The 25,405-nt window shown below is 42.1% G+C and overlaps 1 protein-coding gene across 2 annotated transcripts in view; it reads left to right on the plus strand.

Annotated features, from left to right (window-relative positions):
* Window positions 1-22,907, plus strand: part of mgat5 (alpha-1,6-mannosylglycoprotein 6-beta-N-acetylglucosaminyltransferase) — a 94,843-nt gene extending 71,936 nt beyond the window's left edge. The window contains exons 12-17 of one of the 2 annotated variants that reach the window (XM_030749279.1): window positions 11,534-11,683; window positions 18,691-18,837; window positions 18,945-19,061; window positions 21,086-21,160; window positions 22,306-22,463; window positions 22,684-22,907. In XM_030749279.1, coding sequence (XP_030605139.1) covers window positions 11,534-11,683; window positions 18,691-18,837; window positions 18,945-19,061; window positions 21,086-21,160; window positions 22,306-22,463; window positions 22,684-22,882 — 846 coding nt within the window. In that variant the 3' untranslated portion in view covers window positions 22,883-22,907. The remainder of the gene's footprint in view (window positions 1-11,533; window positions 11,684-18,690; window positions 18,838-18,944; window positions 19,062-21,085; window positions 21,161-22,305; window positions 22,464-22,683) is intronic. The other variant, XM_030749288.1, reaches the window with a different exon arrangement.
* The last annotated feature ends 2,498 nt before the right edge of the window (window positions 22,908-25,405 follow it).

Genomic DNA, 25,405 nt, shown 5'->3' on the forward strand with positions numbered 1-25,405 from the left:
ATCCTGAGAGAGTAAAGTGAGAACAAGTTAAAAAACCCTCCTAATGTAAAACATATTCATTTACAAGCCACTCTATAAGTCTGTAAATCCCAAGGTGTTATAGCTTTTAATCCAGAGGTAACTGGCATGCCGCTGTGGTTGATGGCTTCTTCTAGTGAGTCAGCGCACATACGGTATTGTGCCATTCAGTCTGGCTTTAAAAGGGCAGACGGGGAAGCCCATCAGCTCCCAGCAAGGGGCATTAGCTGCTAATCAGACTCCCGAGCGTGTTCATTACCTCCTGCTTTTAATTAAAGGGCCAGTTTGGGGCTGACTGATAACGAGTTGACTGGCTTACTGCGTTTCCCTTCCTTGTTCCTTTAAATTGTGGCGTGCTCCCATCTCCTCCTGTATCCTTGAAGTTTCATTTCAAGATGGTGTATCCTTTGTTTAAAGTAGAAAGTGAGACCTGCTGTAAGAAGAGGTGTAATATTTTTAAGTCTTTTTTTTTTTTACGTCCTGCCACAGGGGTCTTTGCTTTCCTTCCCTCAGTATTCGCCGCAGTTTGTGTCAAATTTCTAAGTAGATTCAAACTGAAAAATCAGCTAACAGTAAAATAATTCAGACTGAAATAAAAGCAGGATGTATATAAAACATGTCACCCATTACAATGTGAAGACTCAACATTTGCATTTTGTCCACTTCTGTGCTGTTTTTTTGTTTTTTTGGGGGGGGATAGGGGGCTTATAATATTTGTGTGGTGCTAAGTTGCGAGTCTGTGTGGATTGTCTCACTTGTGGAGTCAGCTTCAAGTGGCCATCGGAGGAACTGCAGTTTTTTGCATTGCCACATTCAGACTCACAAGTTGTCGCTTGGTTCGACGTAGCTAATGATCGCTCCAGGTAGCCAGTAGAAAAGTACACTGGACGAGCTGAATGGTCTGCTTGCACTCAGTATTTTCAACTTGTAGCCTAAAACGTGTAACCTTAGAGGAGGGCGAGGCCGAGGCTAAAGTTAGATTGACAACAGCTACGCTCATTACTGTGCCATCAAAACCTACGTGGGGGGAAAACACCAACAGTGAACAAGCTTAAATATGAAGGACAGGCTCCTGTTATGAGTGTTCATAAGTACAGCCTGAGAACAGCTGTGCGCCAGCCAGGTTATTCACCACTACCTTTATTTAAAAGCTTTAGTTGCTAATTATCTTGCAGAATTACATTTGTAATATAAAACAAACCACTATAACATAGCATTATAGATTAAGTTGGCCAGCGTTTTGTATATATTAATTAAAACAAGCCTGTAACTCTCTAATCTACTGGCCAGTAGGGCTCTAGGGGAAAGTGTTACAATAGAAACATAAGGTGTATTAATGCTTTTTTAAAACCAGTGGAGATGTTTTCATTTATTAAATTCAAACTAAACAGGAAATGGTGTTTTCACATCCCCTTTAACCATTTTCCAGACTAGTTCAAAAGTCTTTTGTCTTTGCAACCGCCTCAAAAAAAAAGGTGCTAAGCTTCTTAAACGTCATCTTAACAGCAGCGCTTTGTAAATTCACTTGTGGGGCTATTTATTTGTTGCTGCTCGGGGAGCGTAAAGCATAGCTCCAGATAAGTCTTATCAAATGTTTTTGTTTTATTGAGCCAAAAAAGGAAAAGGAAGTGTGAAGAAACTGGACACTGAAGCTGAACGTGTGTGGCCAGCAGACCTGGAGAACGGATTCTTCAGCCAAAATCTGCCTCCTGCACAGTCCTTCATTTAGAGGGGTTAATGTGGGCTAGGTGGGTAGTAAACGTCATGTAAAATGGAGGCTTCTGAAAGCTTTTCTCTGCCTGATCAGTATGCAAAGTTACGCTGGTCACATTTATCCAACAGGTGTATGACATGAACGGGTGTGTGGAGCAGCCCCTAGACACACTCTCATTTACACGTTTGGACAGATTTTAATCTTATGCATGCTTTTTTTTTTTTTTTTTTTTTTTTTTTGCTTTTCTTTTTAAACCAAACAAAAAAATTGCATAATTTGAGCAGTTTTGAAAAATCTTGCAAGCTAGACAAGTGTGTGTGCAAGAGCAATATTTGCACCTCCAAACAGGAATCTAGTGGCAACACAGTGTGATGAAGTAAAAAAAAAAAAAAAGTTGGCTTACTGAAGCCCTACAGAGATTTAATTAGAAAATGCACACATGCTGAGAGCTTACAGAGGGGGGGGTGTTCCATGTTCATTACAACCTTCTCCGGAGAGGATGTGTACTCAGAGCCTGGACATTGGTGTCAGAAGTGCTTCCCTGTATCATGAAAAATTCATGCCTGATAAGGTCTGTCTGGCTGAAATGTAGCAAATAGAAATGACTGTGAGCTCATAAAGGCAGACTGTAACTGCTGCAGAGGAAGACGAGAACAAAACTTGTTGTTATATTGCTTGTTTTCTAGCAGATGTGTACTGTTGGGTATTGTTGGAAGGTCAGTTTATGCACAAGCGATCCTAAAAACTCAGGCTTCTCTAAATGCTCCATTTGGCGCAAAGGGAGAAGCTTGTTTCAGGCTGGAGATGAACTGGAGCACCTGCAGCAAGACCCAGTAGACCCGGTCAGCTGTTTGCCAGCCACCCCTGGATAACAGAAATAGAAGAACACGCTACTAACTTTACAAACAGGAGAAAAAGCCTTGTGTGGAACTGAAACATGTCCCAGCTTATTTTTGAGCAGTTTAGAGTAGGAGGTTGAATAGTTTGCAATGAGTGCTGCATTTTACTGCATTTGCACCGTCCTCTTGTAAGATAAATACGATAATCATGCAAAGCTACTCTAGTGCAGACCAGGATTGAGTGTAACAGGTCTCTTTAATAAAAATATGTGAAACGTATTCATATTTCTCCATGCCACCTCTTTATTCCAAACATTTTTTAGATTTATTTTCCTAAGAGGCCACTAAAATAACATTTCAAAAGCATTTTTTTTTTCCCTTTTTTTTTTTTTCGGACGTGCCTCTGCGACACCGATGAGCAGCGAACCTGTAATCATCGTTGTAATCATTAATAGCAAACTGGCTATTTTTCATTTGGCTGTAACCTCTGAACACAATAGCAGGTGGCTCATCTGACCTGAAGGTCGAGCGCGGCAGCGTGTGAAACGGCGAGGGCGATCCCGCAGATTCAAAAACCATGATGTTAAATCATTATTTCGTTTTCTTAAGAGCCGGTGTTGATTTTTGAGACCTGGAATAAGACGGCCAGACCGCCTTTGAGAGAGCTGTTTCTATAGCAACCCAGTTGGAGGAGTAGAAATGCAGACCAAAGCAGCTGAGAGCAACCGAATGCCCCCCCCCCCATCTTTTTCCATCGACACACACACACACACACACACACTCTACACAAACGAGCTGGTGTGTCAGTGTCTGCTCCTGCCCGGTCAATGTTAAGAATGCAGTATATCAATACAGTTTCACCAGAGCAGCACTGAGCAGACAGCGAGGATCTCATCAATGCTCAGTAACTCAATATTCAATGTAAGTGTAATAATAAAAGTATAAAAATACATTCAATTTTATATTAAAGAAGAATAGCTCTTCTCTAACCTGTCTCTAACTTGTATAAGTTTAATTAAAAAACATCAGCGAGTGATTTGCTGCTTTTACCTCGACTTACACCAGCAGCCGCTCTTCCTGTTTCACAGCATTCGGCGTGTAAGAGAGCATTTGATGAGACAGAAGGGAACATGGAGAAAGGTGAGAATGAGTGGGATGTACAGAGAGGGAGAGCTGCAGGCCCTTGGCGGCAGATCAGAGGACACGGTGAAGAAAGACAAAATCACACCGAGCTGACAGGCAGACGCGCACAGTCGCGCGCACGCGGCTCGCATAAGCAGTGCAGTGAGAGCACTCTAACCCTTGTAGGCTCATAAGCAGACAGCATTGTGATTCCCCTTCCGCGATAACCGAGTTGAGTTGAACATTAAAGCTTGCGAGGGTAGAAACCTGAATATGAAGTTTGAGGGAGGAGATGGGACGGGGTGGAAATTTTTATTGCGGGTATTAAATTGACTCGTCCTGTCAAAGATGTTTTATTAAATTAGGTTCAAGACATTTCCAGGTGGTGGTAGCTGTTATTGCTTTTCTTTGTTGATCTGCACTGTTAAATATTCAGTTTGCCGTTTGTAGTATTTTGGAAGTGGAAAAGCTGCATTTTCTGAAAGGAAATAATACTTCAGCAGAATGGGGGAGAAATCTGGAAAAGGCACCCCCCACCCCCCAGATGTAGATAGATGCATGCAGATGTTTAAAATGCGCATGTAGACTCAGTGCTGTCTAGCTGTCTTTCTCTGATGCTACAAAGGAAGTCCCACCCACACACTGAATAGCTGAATTGAAATGTGATGCATATAGTTGTGAAATCTGTGCAAATCCATGAATTTTGGTACACATGATAAAATGCTTTAACTATAAGCTTCGGACTTTATTTCAAAAACCAAAAACTTTGTTAGAAGTTGCTGAGTTTTCTGTCAGTCCTGTTGATTTAAATGCTGTATCAGGTTTTATTTTTACATATAATTATATATTCAGCTACAACCCTGCATCACTGACTAAAGGTTGTATTGATATTCAGACACAAATTATGAACAAATACACAGTAAAATTCATGCACCTGCATGAACTCAAACCAGACCAGTGTATTCTGACTTCAGCACCATTGGACAGCACTGAATGAAGAAAAGCTAGGCTACAGTTTGCTTTTTTTTAATTAGCATATTTGTATATATATGAATTAATTCTATTTTTTCTGTTTTATTTGTGAGTGTAGCTAACTAACCTGTGGGACTGAAGGATTGAGAAGGTCTGGGAGCAAAGCTCTGGCCCTCGAGGCCATATGTTGCCCGTGTGTGATGTATCTACTTAGACATGAAATTGAATTAACCGCAGCTGCTTAACGGATGACTGTTTGTATTTAGCACAAAAGACTGCTTTCATGGTAGATCTGCTTACACAGCTAACCAACCACTGCAGCAAATTTATTCCAGGAAAGCACCAAGAAAGCTTTTTACATTACGTGATGCTTGTTTCGCTGTCCAGTGAAGCTGACCATCGGCTGGGCAGTCTTTGTAGATGCTGTGGCAAAAGCCACGACTGTGTACCTACAACAATAACAGAGCTCTGACCAGAGCACATGCGCACTTTGTACACAGTCTTATATTTTTATATTTCATGTTTGTCTACCCTAGATTTAAATTTAACTTCAGACATTTGAAATTGTTTAAATAAAGTTAGTAGAGGATTAAAGTTCTAGTATAACCCCTAAATTAAGTTAATAATTCAAGCAGTGAAAGGAGTTGAATTGTCAGCTGTGTGAATCAAAGAGATAAGTGAAGCTGACAACGTCATTTGTCAGAGTAACTCCTGGTTTTATTGAGCAGAAGGAGGAAACACGCATTGAATGTTCTCATTTACAGAAGTATGTTATTTATTCAGAGGCAGGAAGACAGGATGCAAACAACATGAGGACCGAACAGGAAAACGTACAGAAAACAGGCAAATAAATGAGAGGGGCTCCGGTAGGTTAACAACGAGGAGACTATTACCCAGCACCATTTCCATACTGAATGCATCCCTTTTGAGCAAGTACCTTTGTGAGCCAGCAGTTACTCTGGACTCCTCCCAGTGGCACCTGTTTCGTTCCCTGCAAGCTTCACTGAGCCATGGTCTAAATGTATGGAAATGCTGTTCGTTAGTGCCTTCAGCTACCATATACAAGCCTTTAATTGCACCCAATGAAGCATGTGACAGATACAGGTGTTTCCATCACTGCAGGACAAGTAGGAATATTATAGCTGCAGTGACTCTGTTTTTGTGGGGGGGTGGGGGTGTTGGTTTATTTATTTTTTTAATTGTTATTCCTCCTTCTACAGGACTTGCAATTCAGTGCTTCTTCACACACCCGCTCAGGCTGTAACACTTGGATGATTAATGCAGACCGCATACACACAGCTGGGACTGACTTGTCAGCAGTCGTGTAGCAGCTCCTCTGCTGCCTCACAATCAAAAACATGCTCTGTCCAATCACCAGATTCCTCCAATAGATTGGAGACTGCTCTGTCTAATGGGGCATGGCAGGGTATTGAAGTGTAATGACCTTTCCTGACTGCACTCCGAGCTTCTCTGGATGCAAATTTATCACCAGCGTTCCCGAGCCTGTTCCTTTTGCATCTGTCAAGGTAGCTATCGAGTTTTCCGGATTTTCCATGAAAGTAGCAGTGCCGGATGAGTTAACACAATGCTGATGGAGCCTTCGGCCCACTGATAAAAGTACCGCAATTATTTTAGACAGAGGATAAATTGAGGGGCTGCAGCAAGGCCCAGTAGACAAATAAGGATTATTTTAAACTATGAATCTTGCAAAGCTACTCTAGTTGAGTCCTAGAATAAAAATATGGAACTGGAAGTAAGTATAAGGGGTCCCCTTGAAGGATAGACTGCCCCCCCTCAACTTTTCTGTGAGGCACCCAGCTTGCACTTTGACTAGTCCCTGCTGCTTGCAAATTACTGCTGTGTGCAGTATAAAACCAGCTTACAGAATTGAGGAAAGAAAGGCTCATTCTTGCCTGACTTATTTTATTCTCGCTCATTTAGCACCTTTGAAGAACCTGTAGTTTTAAACACTTTTTACTGATTCAAATGACACCTAATGGCTGAAATCAGTGTGATTGCTATATATTTTACAAATCCATTAGTCTTGCTGACTTTTCTTTTGTAGTGGTGAACAGTATTATTTGCCCACCAAACTTAAAATGCAGAAAGGATCATGTGTTAACCTGAAGAACAAGAGATTGTTGTGGCCATTTATGCTGATTAAAAGGCATCGTACCGTTCTTAAATAAATAACAACCGTGGCATGGTTATTATGGGATCTCCATGCTGTTCCATGTCTATATTTATTTATTTATTTAATTTTCCTTCCATCCATCCATCCATTTTCTTCCAGCCTATCCCAGCTATCATAGCATGAGAGGCAGGGTACACCCTTGACAGGTTGCCAGTCTGTCGAAGGGCTTTATTTTATTTTATTTTATTTTATTTTTTCCATGTATGTATTTAAAGCCATAAATGACCCTACACAGAACAAAGCAGGTTCAGTAACAGCAGATATGACACTGATTACACTACAGGGTGGAAGTGGGTTGCAAAGCAGCTTGCAGATGTGCAGCAATTGCATGCAGGCTAAAGCAGCACGAATACCTTATGTGATATTTGCTGTAAAAGGGAATCAGGTGAGCCGTCAGCAGGTCTGTGTTAGCAGCTCATCTGATCAGGTCAGCTCATCTGATCCTGGACCTGACTTGATGTCCTCCCTGAAGTAGCTTTGCTTGATTTTTAAACCATAGACAGAGATAGTATTCCTGCAGCGCCAAGTGCACATCACACTTAAAACGAACTACAGCCTTTCTCTGTGACTTAGTATGACTGCAGTATGTTTGTTGAATGGGTCTGTGCGTACGAGTGAAAATGATTTTTCCTTTTTCTCTGAAGAATAGCTGAAGTGATTTTTTTTTTTCTTCCCCTCTGATTGACAAGCTTCCAGTTTTGGGGCCCTAGAGTCTGTCAGTTGGAAATGATTTCAGATGGGGGGGGGGCGATCTGAGGTGCGTTTGATGTTGAAGGCAGTTTGATGGTCGTGTAAGTCGAACCGAGCGCATCTGTCTGCATTCTGATGAGGCTCAAGCTGCTCTCTCCTCTACAGGTTACTGTGGTCAAATCTTTTTCTTTTTTAACTTGAGACCTGAGAACAAAATCAAGTTTAAGAAGAGCTATATACAGACATGTGCATTTTAAAGATTCTGCAAAATTCATCAACTAGGAATAACAGAAGTTATTACTACACTTTGTAGTAGTAAGGCTGCCCTTTGCAAATAGGTTGCTAGAACAGGCGGATGGGGCCTGAGGTGCTCATGTTAGAAAAAAACAGTTTTAAGCCTGAGCTTTTGGCTCACAGAGATCACTTGTACTTAATCCACGTTTAATATGAGCCATCATTGTAACAGTATATACAGATGATAAGCATAATAGAGCCCCTTTAAACTGGAAGCGTGTATCGGTGCGTTCCTGTCGGTCTCAGAAGCCGTGTCGCTCAGCCTGTCGGCTTCCATCCCAGGACGCTCATCCCTCAGCCCTCCGCCGACAGAAAGCAGCAGCCTCCTCTCCTGTTTCCTCTTCGAGCCAAGGTTTACAAATTCCCTCTGATTTACAAGGTCATAAAACGCACCTCCTCCTCCTCCTCTTCTCCTGCTTCAATCAGCCTCGCCAGCTCAAGCAGTTATTTTATAACTCCCAGAGCATGTGCTCCTGTACAAGACTGCCGCAGTCGATCTGCTCCCTGGTTTCACGTTGCACATTGCGTGTGCTCTGAAACGTATGCATATACATACAGTATGGACGAACACCCAGAGGCCACGCAGTGTTACCGGTCCATCTTCGTGCCTGTTAGTGTTTTAAAGTCGTAGCTTCTTTATAATTCAGTGCGCTGACAGCTGAGACAGGATCACCAATGGAAGTTGACATAATATTATTACAAGAAAGCAAAGCCAAGGAAATCCACGATAAATCAAGAAAATGGTGATTCACTTTGCAGTCATGCTCCTCTAACATCTCATCCCACTTTTTTTTTTTTTTTTTTTTTGCCTTGCTTCCACCAGTGTTGTGTTTTTTTTTTTTTTTTTTATTCTTCAACCTGTTTCAGGGTTTTTCTTTTTAAACACGCTCCACTTTATGCCAGCTCGAGTGTGCTCCTGTGTGTGACAGAATCCGGTCACGCTCTAGAAGACATCTGGATAATAAGTATAAAGCTTAGTGTGGCCTGAAGGGTCACAGCAGTCGACTGTATGTTCATCTTCCACATACAGTCAGGTTTTACTGGAGTGGTCCCCATTTTAAAAAAAAACAAAAAAATTTTGGTCTCTTTTTTTTTTACCCTTCCTCTGCAGACCGTCACAACCAAGTCACATACTTGCAAATCATTGTGGCAATCTGTCCTTTTTCCCACACAAATCCCCAAGGTTTCACATGCATATTTTACACCATGCATACTCAGACTGCCAGCCAATTGCCATAATATTCAGAGTATTAGAACAAAGTATGTATGAAATGTAATATTTTAGATAAATATATCTGTGTGTTACTAAATTTAAGCATGCATCCACAAGTCCGCTAATTTTAGCACTTAATGCACCCATAAACTGATGTGAAAGTGAAAAATGTGTTGTGTATGTACACTCAACAAAAATAAACGCTCAAAACATTTTCATCTCACGACTAATCGACAATGTATAAGCACAACAATTTGTGTAATACACTCAGGAACATTTCAGGCTTCAATAGCAACCAGTGTTTCAGATCTTCATGCAACAGTCCATGTGTTATCAGTAGTGGCCTGTGCTGCCCCATTCCTCCTGGAGTGCATGGGCATGTTAAGGGATAGGTCATTTTAACTTAACCTTTTGGGTTTGTGTGTTTATATTTTTCTTGAATATACATATTTAAAATATTGGTGTGAATAACCAAACTGCATTTGAATTATTAGGATATTTGCTTTAAATTTAAAGGCAAACTTGTAAAATATCCGAATTAATAGCGATTTCCTTGCGTATGGCTGGCTAAGCTTTTTTATTATTTATTTATTTTTCTCTTTAGCTTTTTCTGATCTCGTACAGCGTTGAACTAGATTTTCGAAGTGTGTCTGCTTCCTCTTCAGATACCTATCAGTAACCTTCATTAGTAAATCTCTCTCTCACTCACACACACAAATCCTAGCTCAGCTCTCCCGAGTGAAAAGATTACAGGATAGTGATTTCACCTTCTAATTAGGACTTCGTCTCACACACACACACACACACACACACCAGGCTGCTTTAGTTACAGCAGGCTGGCTAGAGGCATCTGATAGCCAGGACTCCAGGGACCCTGACGAGCGGCTACCTGAAATTTAAGCCCCAAAAGGAAGTACTCTGGGAGACACACACACACAATAACAGAGCAGGAACAGATCCTGGAGGCAGAATGGATTCAAAGGCTGGCTCGTGTGTAGGATATCTTATTTAAACCTACACTTTTAACAATAATGAGGCCTTGCCCTCCATAAGTGTTAAAGCTACTGTCATCAATAATGTTCCATTACAAAAATGTGTGTGTGTGTGCACATACTGGCAGTTGTGGCTTCATATAAGGATGGAGAAAGCGGCAGCTTTCATGTATACCGCCTCTCTGAAGGGTTCTGCCTTAAGAGCGCTCAGCTGTACTGTACCTTGTTCCCATAGGGCTCAGTGCTTAGAAGGCACAGGATGAAGTAAAAAAAACATGTTTTGCACTTCAATTCAGCAGGAGGCCCATTTTTGTTCAAGTGTTGCTGGGTTATACAGCAGTTATGTCCCTGTTTTTAAAAGTCAAACCCTGCTGTGAAGCTCTGTGTGAAAACAGCCTTTTATTGTGAAATTATTATTTCTATCCAGACTAATTAACATGACTTATTTCAAAGTCTTGTGGGGCTTCTGGGAGCAACTTATAGCCAAGAAAAATAATGTCCAGAACCGTGTCACACTACACTTTACATCGAGCGACAGTTTTAAGAGCCCATTTTGTGAAATCATGTCTTGCCACATCTTCTGTTCATCACCAGCTGTCCTTGAGTTACCCTTTAACACCTTTTGCATATCTAAAGCTGCTTCTGTTCACAGTGGGTTGCTGTCAACTGGAAGTTGCAGAACCCAGGTTCATGTTTTGGTTGCACTGTGTACTTTTCATCCAGTTAGTTATTCAATACAATTTTATTTACATCAAGACAGTAAACCAAACCAAACAGCTGAGTGTGGAGACGTGGCTCTCTGGTTCAGGGCAGCTTTAACATCTCTGATTTTTTTTTTTGGTCAGATGTGATGAAATTGCTAGATTTTGTATCAAGTCCTACATTTCCTCTAATGCAGTTTGATAGCAGCGTTTGTCTTTTAAACTCATATCCCAGCTCGTAACATTGCTAAAAATGTAAAGACAATGACAAAAACATTGTGAAGCTGTGTGTTAGCCTGTTATCAGCAGAGTGCCACTTTAAATTAGATTTTCTTCCAGATTCCTTGTTTCATTTTTGACCTGATAATCATTTTGACAGCATTCCTGTGTGGGAGAAGTAGGCCAGACATGACTTTGGGTATAAAGGTAGCAGGATTTCTTAATTTCTTTTTTCTTCTTCATTAAGAAAATGACAAATCAGGTAAACATTAATAGCACTAGCTATTGTGTGCTCTGATGCTCCTTTTACAGTGCTATTTTTAGCTCTGCCTGCCAATGGGGCCAGATGGTCTGTCAGGTAGCCCAAACAAAGGTTCACCGGGGCACATAACAAAACACAAATTGCCATTCTAAGCGCTTCGTGGCTGAAGTTATTTTTCCAGGTCTTTTTTTTTTTTTTTTTATTATTATAAATGCAAAGAAATCTCAGATCGATGATTTCCCCTGGGATTTGGATTTGTGAACTTACATTGATCTGCTTCATTTTCTCCCCATTTGTTTATAGGACAAGAAGAAGTACCTGGACATCATTCACAGCTACATGGAGGTTCACGGCACCGTGCACGGCACCAGCACCGTGCACCTCCCGAGCTACGTTAAGAACCACGGCATTCTGAGCGGTCGAGACCTGCAGTTCCTCCTGAGAGAAACGAAGGTGCGAGTTCCTCACTTTTAAATCGTCTATCATGGAAAAATGAGCCTTCAGGGAAATAAAAGTGCAAGGCTGCACTTCTTACTAGATGACCGTTAAAGCCACAGACTAACTCCCACGCTTTCCCCACTGACATTTTTTTTTAAAATGATGATGAAAACGTGGCTGAGCTTACCTGCAAAATATTGGGAAACACTAATTTTTTTCACTAACCTTGGACTTTTTTTATGGGCTGAAACTATGAAATCACCACCGAACGTTCCTCTTTTTGCTTTATATTTGGTCAGTTTGTCAAAAGAAATTGAAAAAGAAATATCTAAGCACATATCAAGGCTACAAACATAATTCAGTGGGAGAGTTGGAGAGTAAATATTTGGTTCTTCAGAGACATATTGGCAATTTAGGTGGAAAAAAAATGTCTTTATGTGAATGGAGGTCGTCTTCTGAAGAGTCTTGAGCCAAGTGGCTGCGCTTTCTGGCCGTTCACAGAAATACTTTTCCATTCAGGTCATGACTTGTCCCTTCCTCTCACTACTCAAACCACTCGCATTCACAAGGACAACTACACGGCCACAGACACTGTAGCAAGAATGAATTGTACTGTGTAGAGCAAGCTCTTCAGAGGCGGTGACGTATAAGAGGCCTGTCTCTCGCTACACACACACATTACTTGTTTATGAATGTGTGCAAAGCTGCTAAAAATACAAAGCTTTGTTTTGTTGAGAAGTGTACAGACATACAAAAAAACATAAGTAGTTAAAAAATAATGCTTGAAAGCAAACTTTAGTTTCCAGAAACTGCAGTTCCTCTGTTGGCCACTTGAGGCTGGCACAAAAAAAGATTGAATTCCCCTGAATCGCTTTAAAGCAGAAATGTTTACAGCATGGTCTCTCTAGCTAACTTCCCCGAGTGTGACAACTGTACATAGGCTGAATTGCAATTGGTTTATATTTCATCCACTAAAATTCTATCCAATCTTAAGGTTAGGGACATTGTAGCTTTGTGTAGGGTCATCTTTTATATACAGTTCATGCTTTAACCTCAGAAAATCCAGCAAATTAGTGGTGAACCCTTTTAGGTGTAGGGTTAGGATTAGTTTTAGCCACATCTTAAAAAGCAAGCCTAACCGTTTCAAGCTGCATTTCACTTTCTTAGCTGCATTTTGGCCTTGCAGTTCTTCTGTTATAAGATTTCCATTTGGTTATGGCAAAGTTGATAATCCCATATAAAGGGGTAGATTTGAACCTGCCCCTAACCTCACTCCAGCCCTAAACAGGCTGCCAGCGACATGATGGATGTACTGGATGGACTTATATTGAGACACATACTGTACACACAGACACCTATTGCTTGTTTACTTCCTTGTAAGTATTGTAAGGAAAAAAGTTTAAAATTTTAGCAGTAAAAGTAGCTGAAGGGCTTTAGGATGAGGACAGCTGCTTGGGGATCTCCATGTCTACTAAAGGTCAGGACACCGCTACTAACTTAAGCCTGAGCACTGATAGCATCCACAGCTTGCTTCCACACAGCACAGAAAAACGAGGCGAAGGAGAAATCAATAATTTGACCAGCAGTGGTTGCTAAGACTGGACGGTCATGATCAGGAACAGTCTGTGGGCCTGCTTTCAAAACTGAGCCCAAAAAGTCTTATGGAGCTCCAAACTTCTAAAGGGGTGTAGAATGAAAATTACATGATCCTCAAATAGCTGACAGCAGTGTCTGCTGAAGGTGAAAACTGGCACTAATTCTGCCACTGAAAGAGTCTTTCTGCCTTCAGTCTTCATCCCTTTCAGAAAAAATTAGGTGAAGGGAAGCTTCGATTTTCTTTAGCCTCTGAAACTAGATACTTTCCTGTGAGGCAAGGGAGGGATGAGCGGCAGACAGAGGAGAGAGACATCAGACGAGCACAGGCAGGGATAGAAAGAGCAAGACAGCCACAGATCACGATTCAGTCAGTCATAGGGGGGAAAAAAAAGATGGATAGAGATCTAAACCTCTTTTGTCCTTTGGAGAACTGGAGAATTGCTTTGCTCAGAACATTTCTGAGTCTGTCCTGAGCACCTAAAACCAAGGATCCAGTGATGTTGGAGGAACTGAGGCGCAGAAAGACAAAGATTCATTCTGCAGTGGAACAGATCATTAAAGACTGAAGGCAAACAACACTCCACGAACAGTGCAGTGAATGATGATCCGCTGGAGTCAGTGCTTTATTAGCAAAGTCTGGCAGGTAAACGCACAGCACAATTGGGATGTAATATAACCCTCCACATCTTCTCATTACGTGCAATTCTGTGTGGAAAACCATGGAGGAATGGCCAATTAAAGCCCACAAAAGCAGACATTTCTGCTGCGTTTTTAAGAGTTTACAAGCAAAGCACGAAGTGTTGCATGCACTCGTCCTCTCGTCACTTAAACAACGCATTTACTGTTACCTGCAAACAGACTGCCTCAGCTAATTAGCCTCATGAGGTTTAACTTTAAAAATACCCCTGCGTTGAGGCGCTTTTGTGAATATTGTTGCTTTGCAACATTTGTTTTTTGGGGTTTTTTTGTTTTTGTTTTGTTTTTTACAAGCTCAAAATTCCCTGAAATAAACTGTGACGTTCTGCGCTCCCGTCAGGGGAATAGCGTCGATGATCAAACCGCTGACATGCAGCAAAGCGTTGCTGCGTCATGTTGCAGGTTTTTGATTTTTCTCACTTTGCTCCTCATATCCATCTCACAGGCCCGTCTAGCTCAGCCTGTTTGACTGCCTGCCTCTTTGTACCCCTTCCTGTTTTCCACCTTGTACGCGCGCTGTGCTTTAAACAATCAATTGCACTGTATGTAGTGTATGCAAAAGAAGAAACAGTATTAATAATATCAGTTTTCCCCTGTTTGTTTTTTCTCACCATTAACGCCATTGTAATCAGCATAGAGGAAAACTCAAACATCCCATGGCAGGTGCTGGGATTAGAAATGGCACGAACAAACAGCCTAATTAACTCGCTGGGTCATTAAACTCAGCAGCCGCCATGTATTAAGCACTGTGTGACGACAGCTTATGAGACGGCGAAAATCTCATGCTGGAGATGGCTTCTTTGTTATTTGATCATCTTTTGCATAACAGCGCTCACCTGAGATACCTCATTAGCTTAAATTTACATGCTAGTCAAAGGTGCAGATACCAGGTTCTCCTCCATTGTATGTAATCTCATCCTGGCTGAGTTCTGCAAGATGGTGACAGCTCATGGAAGCTCTGTGGTCAGGAGTCTGAGAGTGTTCACTTCCTGTGGCCAATAAATGCTCACTGTTCTTTACTAACCTGTTCCAGAGAAAGCCAAATGAATGGTTCATAAATGCAAAGCTGCTGCCTCTGAAGACTGAAACACTATTGTTGTACGAGATAATTTTACACAGTTTGTGATGTTGGTGATATGATGACATTTCACACCCCCATATAAGGAGACAATGAGTAATGCCATTTATTGATTGTGCCACTTTTCAGAATCATGAGTGAAAAACACGATACGAGTGCAGACAGACTAAAGTTTTGAGGTTCTCGTGCCCTGACAGCTCCAGCAGGTTCTTTCCTCACAGGTGCTCTTATGGCTGCCATTAAAGGCCTTAGAGCAATACAGAATGCAAACACTTATAGATAAGTCTAAGCTTAGAGGTTAGCCAAAAGCTCAGGCTTCAGGCTCTTTTAAACTTTCCGATTCATGTGGGGTTTTTTTTTTTTTTTTTGCGCTCTTGGCTCTGTGTGATGTCAGAGAGAGGGAATACCTTAATCCCTGAGTAGATCCAAGAATAGAACAAATACAGTGCTGGAAATGAGCCTAACGGTTTCCCTTTAAAGTGTGTGAGCGTCACATTTACCATAAATAATTTCCCCTCCCTTCATCCTCCATATCTGCAAGCTGATACTTGATATTTTCATATGTCTATAACTGCCCATATGCACACACACACTCTTTGTCTAAGCTTACAAAGGGCTTGTTTACCCGGAGGGAGTGCAGGTTTCCTTTAAAGTGTTTTAAAAAATGGGTAGTGACCTCTTCACTTCACCGTGAAGGTTAGAGCAGTTCACAGTGCTTTACAGATGATGACAAGCTGATAATGCTGTACTGTAAGTGTCCACAGTAAAACTATTAAAAACTATTTTAGACTAATACGCACAAGAAATGCATTTTTGGAGTAATAAAAAATAAAAATGTGCCAAAGTGGAAAAAGCAGTCGTAATAAAGCAGTCGTAATAAAATATGAAAGCAGTCGCATGAATGTGAAAGTGAGAAATATTTTTAACAGAAGCTGGGTCGAACAGGCAGGCTCTACTTCACTGATCCTCAATATTTTAAAAAATAAAACACTGATATTGTATTGAGATGCATATATGATAATATTTTAAATGACAGTGTTAATTGATTTTTTTTTTTTTTTTTTTGTATGCTTATTGTTTCAGACTCTCATCACCCTTATGCATATTTTACTGGTAACATAATTGCTACAGATAATCATTAGCTGCTTCCCTCCTCTGCAAAGCTGAGTGTGTAGAGGAGAAATACACATCCCGCTGAATCTTCTTGTGTGTTAGGATCTGTGCCCTTTGCGTGTGGCAGTGAGGTTATAGATTAAGGCAGGATGTTTCCTCAGAGGTCCAAATCAATAGAAGCTTTCATGTGGAGAGCTGCATGTTGTGTTAAACTCGGTCTGTACATGAGCACGATAACTAATGATGAGATTCTGCTTCAAAGCCATGTTGTTACTGATTTCTCTCTCTCTTTTTTTTTTTAAATCATTCACGTGTAGCCACAATAGATATGCAGCCATTCGTCTGTTTACCTCGACGCTTCTTGCTCCCTGTAAATACTGGCCGACTGCGTTTGCAGCTTTGCGAGCACACGCAGGACGAATAAGCGTTCTTTGCTGCCACCTGTTGGCAGAAATATTTCAGTAACTTTCACCCAGCTGAAAGAGCAGAATTCAGCACACAGGTCTGATCATTCATGTGACTCCAGACACGCCACATGACACAGCGCTGCATTGTGTGTTTAAAGAAAGCATGTGTACGATACGCCCATGCAGACTCACACAGATGAGTCGTTGTGTCAGCCCACTTGGCTCCACTAAATAAGCTACTCAGCTGGCATCCAGCCTCCCCTCTCACTTTCTCGATTAGTGTCTCACACTCATGTAGTCGAGCTGCTCCACAAATATTTGCTTTTCCGCTCAGGAGCGGAAAAGCTGTTTTAAGAACCCTCCACCCATTTTCACTGTTTACTCCAGTAAAATTTGGAGACTTTGCCTGTTTCTGAGCACAAACACTGTGCATGTTATATCTAAATAAACCCAGAAACTTCCAGAATTCAGGTTTCAGGGTTTTTGGAACTTGACATTCTTACCATGTTAGCCACTCGTTTCCCCACAGAGACATTTTTCCTTTTTTTAATCCTGCTTTCACAGGAAACCCAAGTGTTGGAAAATTGTAGCGTGAAACAGTCACAGTGAGAATGAAAACAACATTTGGGAGGAGGAAATGAACCATTTTTGCATAGAGTAAAACACAAATAACCCCCAGTGTGACCCACTGGTAAGTACCTCTGTATTAGTAATAGCTAACATGGTGCCAAAGAAGCTGAAGAAGCATCTGAAAACCCAACACCCCCAATCTCAGCTTCAAAAGAATGCCTGATCTGAAGCAAAGGGAGCAAGACTGTCTGATAAGGAGAGGCGAGGTCTATCTAGTGGAGCTAAATGTGACTTGCAGATGTTCGCAGAGGGCTTTCATGTGACGATACAGTCAAAAGAAGTCTGTCAGCTATAAATCTACACATGCTCTTTTTCTTAAAGGTTCATTTAAAAATGACCATTTATGCATCATTCTAAACATAATTAAACATTTATGGTCATTAATCAGTCCAGGCCTGTTTTCAGTGCAGTCCTGAGCTGCTGTAAACTGTCAGCGTTTGAAAAAGCTCACAGAAAACTGTGAGGAAGTTTCCAGGACTTTGTGCTTTTTGGTCCAACAGTAGCTGCTGAAAACATGGCAAAAGCAGTGCTGCACGTACTCCTGTGACGCACCCGTTCCTGTAAACATTCAGATTGAAAAGCAACACCAACAACAGAGATTCTCGACTGCACAAGCCCACATCTCTCTGAAAGGGGCAGCTTATCAGAAAGATTGAGTGCAGTGTGCTCTTAGAAAACTTTCACACATGAACTCCAGACTCTGTGAGGAGGGTCGGTTTGGAAAATGATTCAAAACCATTTGCCATGAATTTAGAGATGGTTCTAAATGTACAAAATATGGCAATTTTCACTAATGTCACATATTGTTTATAGGTTGTAATTGGCTGAAAAATATATTCAAGAGAAGAAACTTGTTTTTTTTACTATAGAAATGCTGGATTGTTTGCCTTGCCCTTGTTACAGAACTCCTAGTTTGTCTCTAATTATTAATAGCTGTTAACTAAAACTCCCCCGTTAAAGTGACTTAATCATGGAAAACGTTGGTTTAAATGAGTCATATCAGAGTTGAAGAGTGGCTCTAAATGTTTCTTTGTAAGTTTCCATCAGGTACTATGTGTTTCCATCTGTAGGCTGCTTCATATTTGTGAACTCCTTCAGGCCTGTGGGAGGAGTAAACATAAGAGTGATGTCTCCAGATTCATTCTTGTTTTTCCCTCCCTTGTTTTATGGAGAAAATGTGCTGCCTCAATCACATTTTGTGCTGATAACATGGGAGATTTGTTTCTACAAGGGTTATCAGCAACTCCTCAACACGGCCAGTAAACTTTTGTGCCCCTCTGTCTCCTCCCTATTCTTGTGGTTATTTCAGGACCTGCAGACCATTGTTCACATGTGCCTCCTCCTTCCTGCCTTCAGTGTTGAGTGTGTGTAAAAACACACTGAGGTGCTGCTGAGTCTTAGAGAGCTTTTTAACACAGTGAAAGGAGGTGAAAAAAAGCATTAAATGTCTTTGATATCCAGCATGTGGAGACTGAGGGACGTGTGTCTTCTCTCCTCTGCAGTTGTTTGTGGGTCTGTCCTTCCCCTACGAGGGTCCAGCACCCCTGGAGGCCATCGCCAATGGCTGTGCCTTCCTCAACCCCAAATTCAACCCTCCGAAGAGCAGCAAGAACACGGACTTCTTCAAGGGCAAACCCACCCTGAGAGAGGTGAGAGGAGATGCTCACTGTGCAGTTTCTCCTCTGCAGCTCGATGCATAGCTTTTAAAATGTTTGTTTTCCTCACCTCTCCCCTCCTCTTGCTTTGCTGTCTGCAGCTGACCTCTCAGCACCCGTATGCCGAGGTGTACATAGGTCAGCCCCACGTCTGGACGGTGGATATTGACAACTCTGCCGAGGTGGAGAGGGCCATCCGCTCCATCCTCAGCCAGAAGGTAACCACGGGAAAAACACATGGAAACATTTAGTGGAAGAGATGACATTTAAGAAAGTTTATATTTCTTAATTTGTTCTAACATCAAACATTTTTATAAGTAAGTTTTCATTACTTATTAATCTGCTGATTGATTTCTCTCCTGAGCCATGGATCCTTTGTCCTGCCAAATGTCAGATGCAACAATTTCCCAAAAATGTAAATTCAGAAACTTTTAGTGCCACCAGCATTCACTGAAAACACTGGGCTTCGTTCACAAACAGCGCTGACCTGCACATCGCTGCTATCATTGTGCGTACAGACGTGTACAACAAATGCAGAAGTGCCTCTTTTAATTCAATTCTTAGCATATTAGAACCACATTTGTTAAATAGGTTTTAATTGACAAGATTTAAAACTATAAATGGGGCTCTAATACAAACAACAAATAATCCTGAAATTCCTTTTATGCCCTTTTATCCTTGCTGGGTTTCAGCACTTTCACCTTCATTTCTTGGCAGCATCTCGCTCCTGGATGTTTGCTCAGTAATTGCAGTGAGTCTCTCATCATGAGCCGACAGATCAGATGCTCATTGTTGTCAACCTGCTTTCTTCTTTTTCCTCTGGTCTCTTACTCTTTCTTTTTTTTCACTCCCATATCAAGTTAAATGTCAGACTTTTTTTTTTTTCTACCTGAGCCACAGGCTGAATCTCAGAGGACATAACATTCACTGAATCTGTATTGCAGCCCAGGCCTCTTTTTTTTTTTTTTTAACACCATCTCCGGAGACACTTCAGAAAGGTGTGCCTTTTCCAGCTTCATCCTCTGACACTATTCTTTCAGTTTCTTCACTTGTGAAATCCTTTTTTGTTTTCTTTATTTTAAGCTGCCAGACTTTTCTCTAAGGCTTCACCATTTTTTTCATGACCGACCTCAAGGCAAATTTCCTTATACAGAGAATGTTTTGAAGGATTCAGCTTCACTAGAGTAACATGAGGCGGTAAATACAGAGGCCCTAAAATCCCATATAGATAGAACAAAGCAAAACGAGTTTTAGTGTCACACTGTAAGGTCATAAAGACCTTCTTGCTGCTCTCATGTCTAAACACAAGAATGTGATTCACTGCTTGTGCAGGCTATGACCCAGTATACATGTAGACATAAATAGTGCTTCATGCAGTTCTTCATGAAATTTAAGACGAAGCATGGTTGTAGGAGCAGCAGCAAAACTTCTCTCCAGCATGTGGTGGCTTGTGTGTAGTTCATTTTTCAGCTCTAATGCAAAGTCGGTTCACTCTGATATTTGGTGCAAAGAGAAGAAGAAGTTGTGCAGTTATTGATGACGTGAATAATTACCACCGTAGTTAAATGTGGAGGGCTGGATTGATAGATGTCTTTTATAATAGCGTAACACATCTCTTAAAACAGAATAAAAAAGAGTGAGCGATTGTCTAAACAGGGTCCGAGCTGGCTGCAGTTGCTAAAGAAAACCTTGTCAGCGACACAGGAGGATTGAAAGAGAGATCGTGTTCCGTCTCCTGGTCCAAGCCCATGCATATTTAAAACCGGGCTCAGGACCTCGTTGTGTTGTTGTACTCTGCTGAGCGGGACACAACAATGCCTGTGTTCACTGGACAAGCCTGCTGAGCCTCATATGCTCCGTGATCCGCGGCGAGCAGCAGCCTACCAGGCTCCGGCTTTGCTCGCGCTCCCCTCCTCCTCCTCCGCTCCCTCATCTTCCTCCCAGCGGCCGAAGCCACAGAGGGAGCAGAGAGCAACTTAGCAACAAAGGCTGCAGTTGTTGGTCGTCCCCGTTTGAAGTTTCTTTCAGCAAATCAGAGAGCGTGCGGAGGCGGCCGGCGGTGTAAAGATCAGACAGCGAGCTAATTTTTCACCAGGAGTTCTCCGCGTGCCTTCATATAGAAACGCACAGACCAGCAAGCCTGTGCCTCACTCTGTCTGTCAAACATGTGACTTCACAAGCTCCCTCAGTTGCTGTAATGCTCTCCTTGCACCTTTGTAACAGTCTGTATCTGTGTTATTAGATTGAGCCCTACCTGCCTTACGAGTTCACCTGTGAGGGGATGCTGCAGAGAGTGAACGCCTTCATTGAGAACCAGGTACTGCCTCACCAGAGCTCTTCAGAATCTCAGTGACGTCGTCTTTTCAGAAAGCACTGAACCTTTTTATTATAGCTGAAACCGCATGAGGATACATTTGAGAGCACATGAGGCCTTTAACTCATGCCTGCCATCCTCAGCACATCAGAGCAGCTGTGGGCGGTGTCCGCAGGGCCGTGTAGGTTTTAAAAGCAGGAACTTCAGCTGCTGTTGAGTAAAATTCAAAGATGAAAGGCTGTCATCACTGTGATGATAGTGTGCATGAGAGTGGGCTGTCAGTTATCCACAGGAAATATACTCTTAAATTATAACTACAGTCTTAACATAAGCTTGCACAGCAAGTAGACATCAAAGCTTCAACAAAAGTAGAATTAAATATGAAATAGAAGCAATAAGTGTGACCAAAGTAGCCCGTAAAATTATCAAAATCAATAATAAAGATGAATCTAATGATCGTTTGACATCTTTCCACTGGCAGCATTAAAGGTTTAACGTGCCGACAGGAATGTTTGTATTAAAGTGGATCTTGTTCTTATTTTCTGTCATATATTCTCTTACGATGTTGGTACAGAAGCCCCGCCTACCTACTGTTCAAACCTTCTGTTTGCAAGTGGCAGCCAATCATATGAAAGTTGGTTTAAAGAGAGTTTGGCCTTAAAGGCGGAGGAGCTAAACAGGCTTTTTTCCTGCAAGGCATCCAAGGCCCAGATAAGATTATTAGATAAGATAAATTAAGATTAGCTTGAACTGTCAATTATGCACAGCTACTCTAGTAGAGATAATGGAATTATAAAGTTTGGAATTTAACTAGAAAAAATCACTTAAACCGATCTTACAGCATATACAGTATTACAGAGTTAGTGGAGTATTTTGAACATTTATTTCTTTAAAAGGAAAACCCTCAGACTGCAGTCTTTTTCAAACTGCTGTGATCATTTATGATCTTATCGGTGCACTTTGGAAGTGCAGTTTCAAAGCCCTAAACTGTCAAAGGACAATCTGCATTAATGATTTGCTGCCTCAGCAGCTTCACTCCTGCTCATAAATCCCTGTAACTTATAACTAAAGACTGATGAGGTCACACACCACTGTGACCCCCCCCCCCTTTTGTATTTGTGTTGTCTAACATCACGTTGTGTTGTCAGGACTTCTGTCATGGCCAGGTCATGTGGCCTCCTCTCAGCGCCCTCCAGGTGAAGCTGGCCGAGCCCGGGCACTCCTGCAAGCAGGTCTGTCAGGAGGAGCAGCTCATCTGTGAGCCCTCCTTCTTCCAGCACCTCAACAAGGACAAAGACCTGGCCAGGTGGGACGGACACACACATTAACTGCATTAAAACTTTGTCTCATTATAAGTGGCCATCAGGTGGCAGCACGGCACAGGCTCGAGTTCAAGTGAGCAGTTTGTCGTTCTTGATGAGCTACTGTAAACTGCAGTTATATTTATTACCACTAGAGGGCCCACTTTGCTTACAGTCGTTCTCCTTGAAACATAAAATCTGAAGCTCTCTGTGTCGCTCTGTCAGGTTTGGTGTGGACTGTCAGACGGTGGAGTCCAGCGGCGACACCGTTGTCCCGGCGTACAGCGAGACTCGCCACCACTGCATCTTCCAGTCGGACCTGCTGCTGTTCAGCTGCGCCGGCGCCCATCCGACATTGCGGCGCATCTGCCCCTGCCGTGACTACATGAAGGGCCAGGTGGCGCTATGTAAAGACTGCCTATAGCAGCAGCACCCAGGCTGACAGAGGGTTGGGGATCAGATGGGGTGTGGGGGTGGGTTTAAGGTGTGGATGGATGTACAGCAGCTTGAGGAAGTGTGTTTGAGGGGCACACACTCCAGGGCAGTCATGCAGCTATCAAACACACACACCGGACTCCTCTGTGAATGGGGAAGGAAAAAGAAATCCAATCACAGACCTGAGTTTGCTCTTCATATTTATTGTTTTCCTCCAGCTGCTGGAGGAGAAGCACTCCTGCAGCCAACTGGAGCATCCGCCAACCCTCACACTCATCAGCAGGTGGCGCCATGAGGGTTGGAAGTGGCGTGGATTTACTTGAATCGACAAAGGGAGTCGTACGAAGTCACAGCAGATGAGGTGGACTGCACATATCAGTGGCCTCACCCTCCACTCCAAGCCCTCCATCCATCTATCTCCCCTGCTCTAAATCTGAAACTGTTATTCTTTAGGTAGGTTTGCACTGGACTGGCACGCCTGAAGGCCCACATCCCCAAACATTCACACACACACACACACACACACACACACACACACACACACACACACGCACACAGACGGTTTTACACTGTAACCAACTCCTTCGTCTCTTCTGGTCAAAAGAGATGAGGTCAGACGTGTAACGTAGATATCTAGATTTTTATTCTGGAAATTTTATCCTTTCCTGAGACATCCTCACCACACTCAGCGATCTTCATCCCCTCCCTACCCCCCCCACCTACCCTTAAAAGAGAGGAAATTCCAGATGTGGATGAGCCACCAGTGCTGTCGGGTTCGATTTTCATACATTTAAGTTGCACACTTGTTTTAAAGCTGACAAAAAAGTTGTAAAGATGAGGGACTGCGTGTGTGTGTGAATGTGTGTGTGTGTGTGTTTCTGCAAAAGGCCAGTAGAGAATTGTACTTTTTTTTTCTTTGTTTTTTTTTTTTTTGTCCGCCTATTTTCTGCACACCATCCGGCACTAGGCACGCGCCGAAATGACGGGGCTCGTTCTCTGTGTCGTTAGGATGTCGTGACGTCGAGTGGTAGACGAGAGCCCCGTCATCAGTAGCAGCGGTAACACCTCGCAGCACAGGCTGGGAAGCCTTACTATCAACACGTTTTCCAAACACTCCGCTGCCTGCAGAGAAACATGAAAACCTTACAGAGATGTTCGTCCGTGTCTTTATGTGGCAGAAACGTTCAAAAAGACGGGGGGGGGGGGACAAAAACACAGATTCACACTCGTCTCCCATCTTCCACACGACAGCTGTAAACCCGCTGCTGCAGACTGTACGCAACACAAACACGCCAACAGAGAGCGGGCGCTAAACCTTCATCTCCCGGTTTTCTTTGGATAATCGTTAGGATCTTAATTTGCCTGCAGATTTGCTAAAAAAAAAAAAGATGAATAAGGAAAAAAAAAAAGATCAAATTTGTAGTTCTTGTGGTGAATGGAAAAATGCACTAAGTTAATCAGAGGTTTAACATATTAGTAACACTGTATATTGTTCATATGAGTTTTTCTTTTGTATTTATTTTGTATACAGATCTTTATCGCTGTCTTTGGCTGGAAATTTTTTTATTTATAGCAGGGGTGTCTATTCTTTTCTTTTCTTTTTTTTTCCCTTTTTTTTTATAGATTTTTATTTATGGAGGGTAATTTAAATGTAATAAAAAGCATACTCGTCTGTAAGTGTATGAATAAGACCAGGACTCCGTCTTCTGCTGTCTTGCTTTCAGCTGTGATGTGAGAAATAAACACCTTTGGATATAAGTGCAGAAAATCGGTCAAATGGGCCTCCGTACCTCCAGACCTGGACCTATTAGAGTTCCTTTGTAATTGATCTGTAATTATAGAAACTGTCTTATCAGTGATTTGATTATTTATTCCTTAAAAAGCTCAAATCATACTTGAGGGCTGGTTTAATCTCAGCTTTCCAGTCTCCAGTTGAATCCTAGGATTTGATTTTTCTCTCATCCCGCTCTGTGGCGCAGACAGGAGCAGACAGACACGCCTGTTTTATGGTGAAATGATCCTCGTACACTTTGTGCTTTGATTTCTGTCTCACTGTTGTTTCTGTTTGCACATGTTTCAGCTCAGCCTGAAAGGCACCTTTTCTTTCTTTTTTTTTTCTTACCCTGTTAAGCAGGTCACTGATCTGCCGCCAACTTAGTGTTTTGAGGAACATGATGTGCCTTTTTGTGGTTTGACTTTGGTTCTGCTTTAGTTTGATGACTGTCGGTGGGGCTGTGGTGATTCCTGGTTAGGGTCACTTTAACCTGTTATACATGTTTACTCCTGCAAGATCCAAATCAGTTTATCAGTCAGAACTAAAATAAAAAAAGGAACGCGTCAGCTTATCGTGTTTACCAGACGAGCTCGGCGGTGGATCCACATGTAATTCGATTAACCAGCTGAGTAATCAGTAATAAGAGGAATCGGATGACCGCGGCGCATGTAAAGGGGGGGGTGTTGTCTGATTTTTAATGCCTTAAACTGATTACTCACAGTGATCTGTTGTCTTTCC

The sequence above is a fragment of the Archocentrus centrarchus genome, chromosome 2 (genome assembly GCF_007364275.1).
Source record: "Archocentrus centrarchus isolate MPI-CPG fArcCen1 chromosome 2, fArcCen1, whole genome shotgun sequence".
NCBI lineage: Eukaryota > Metazoa > Chordata > Actinopteri > Cichliformes > Cichlidae > Archocentrus > Archocentrus centrarchus.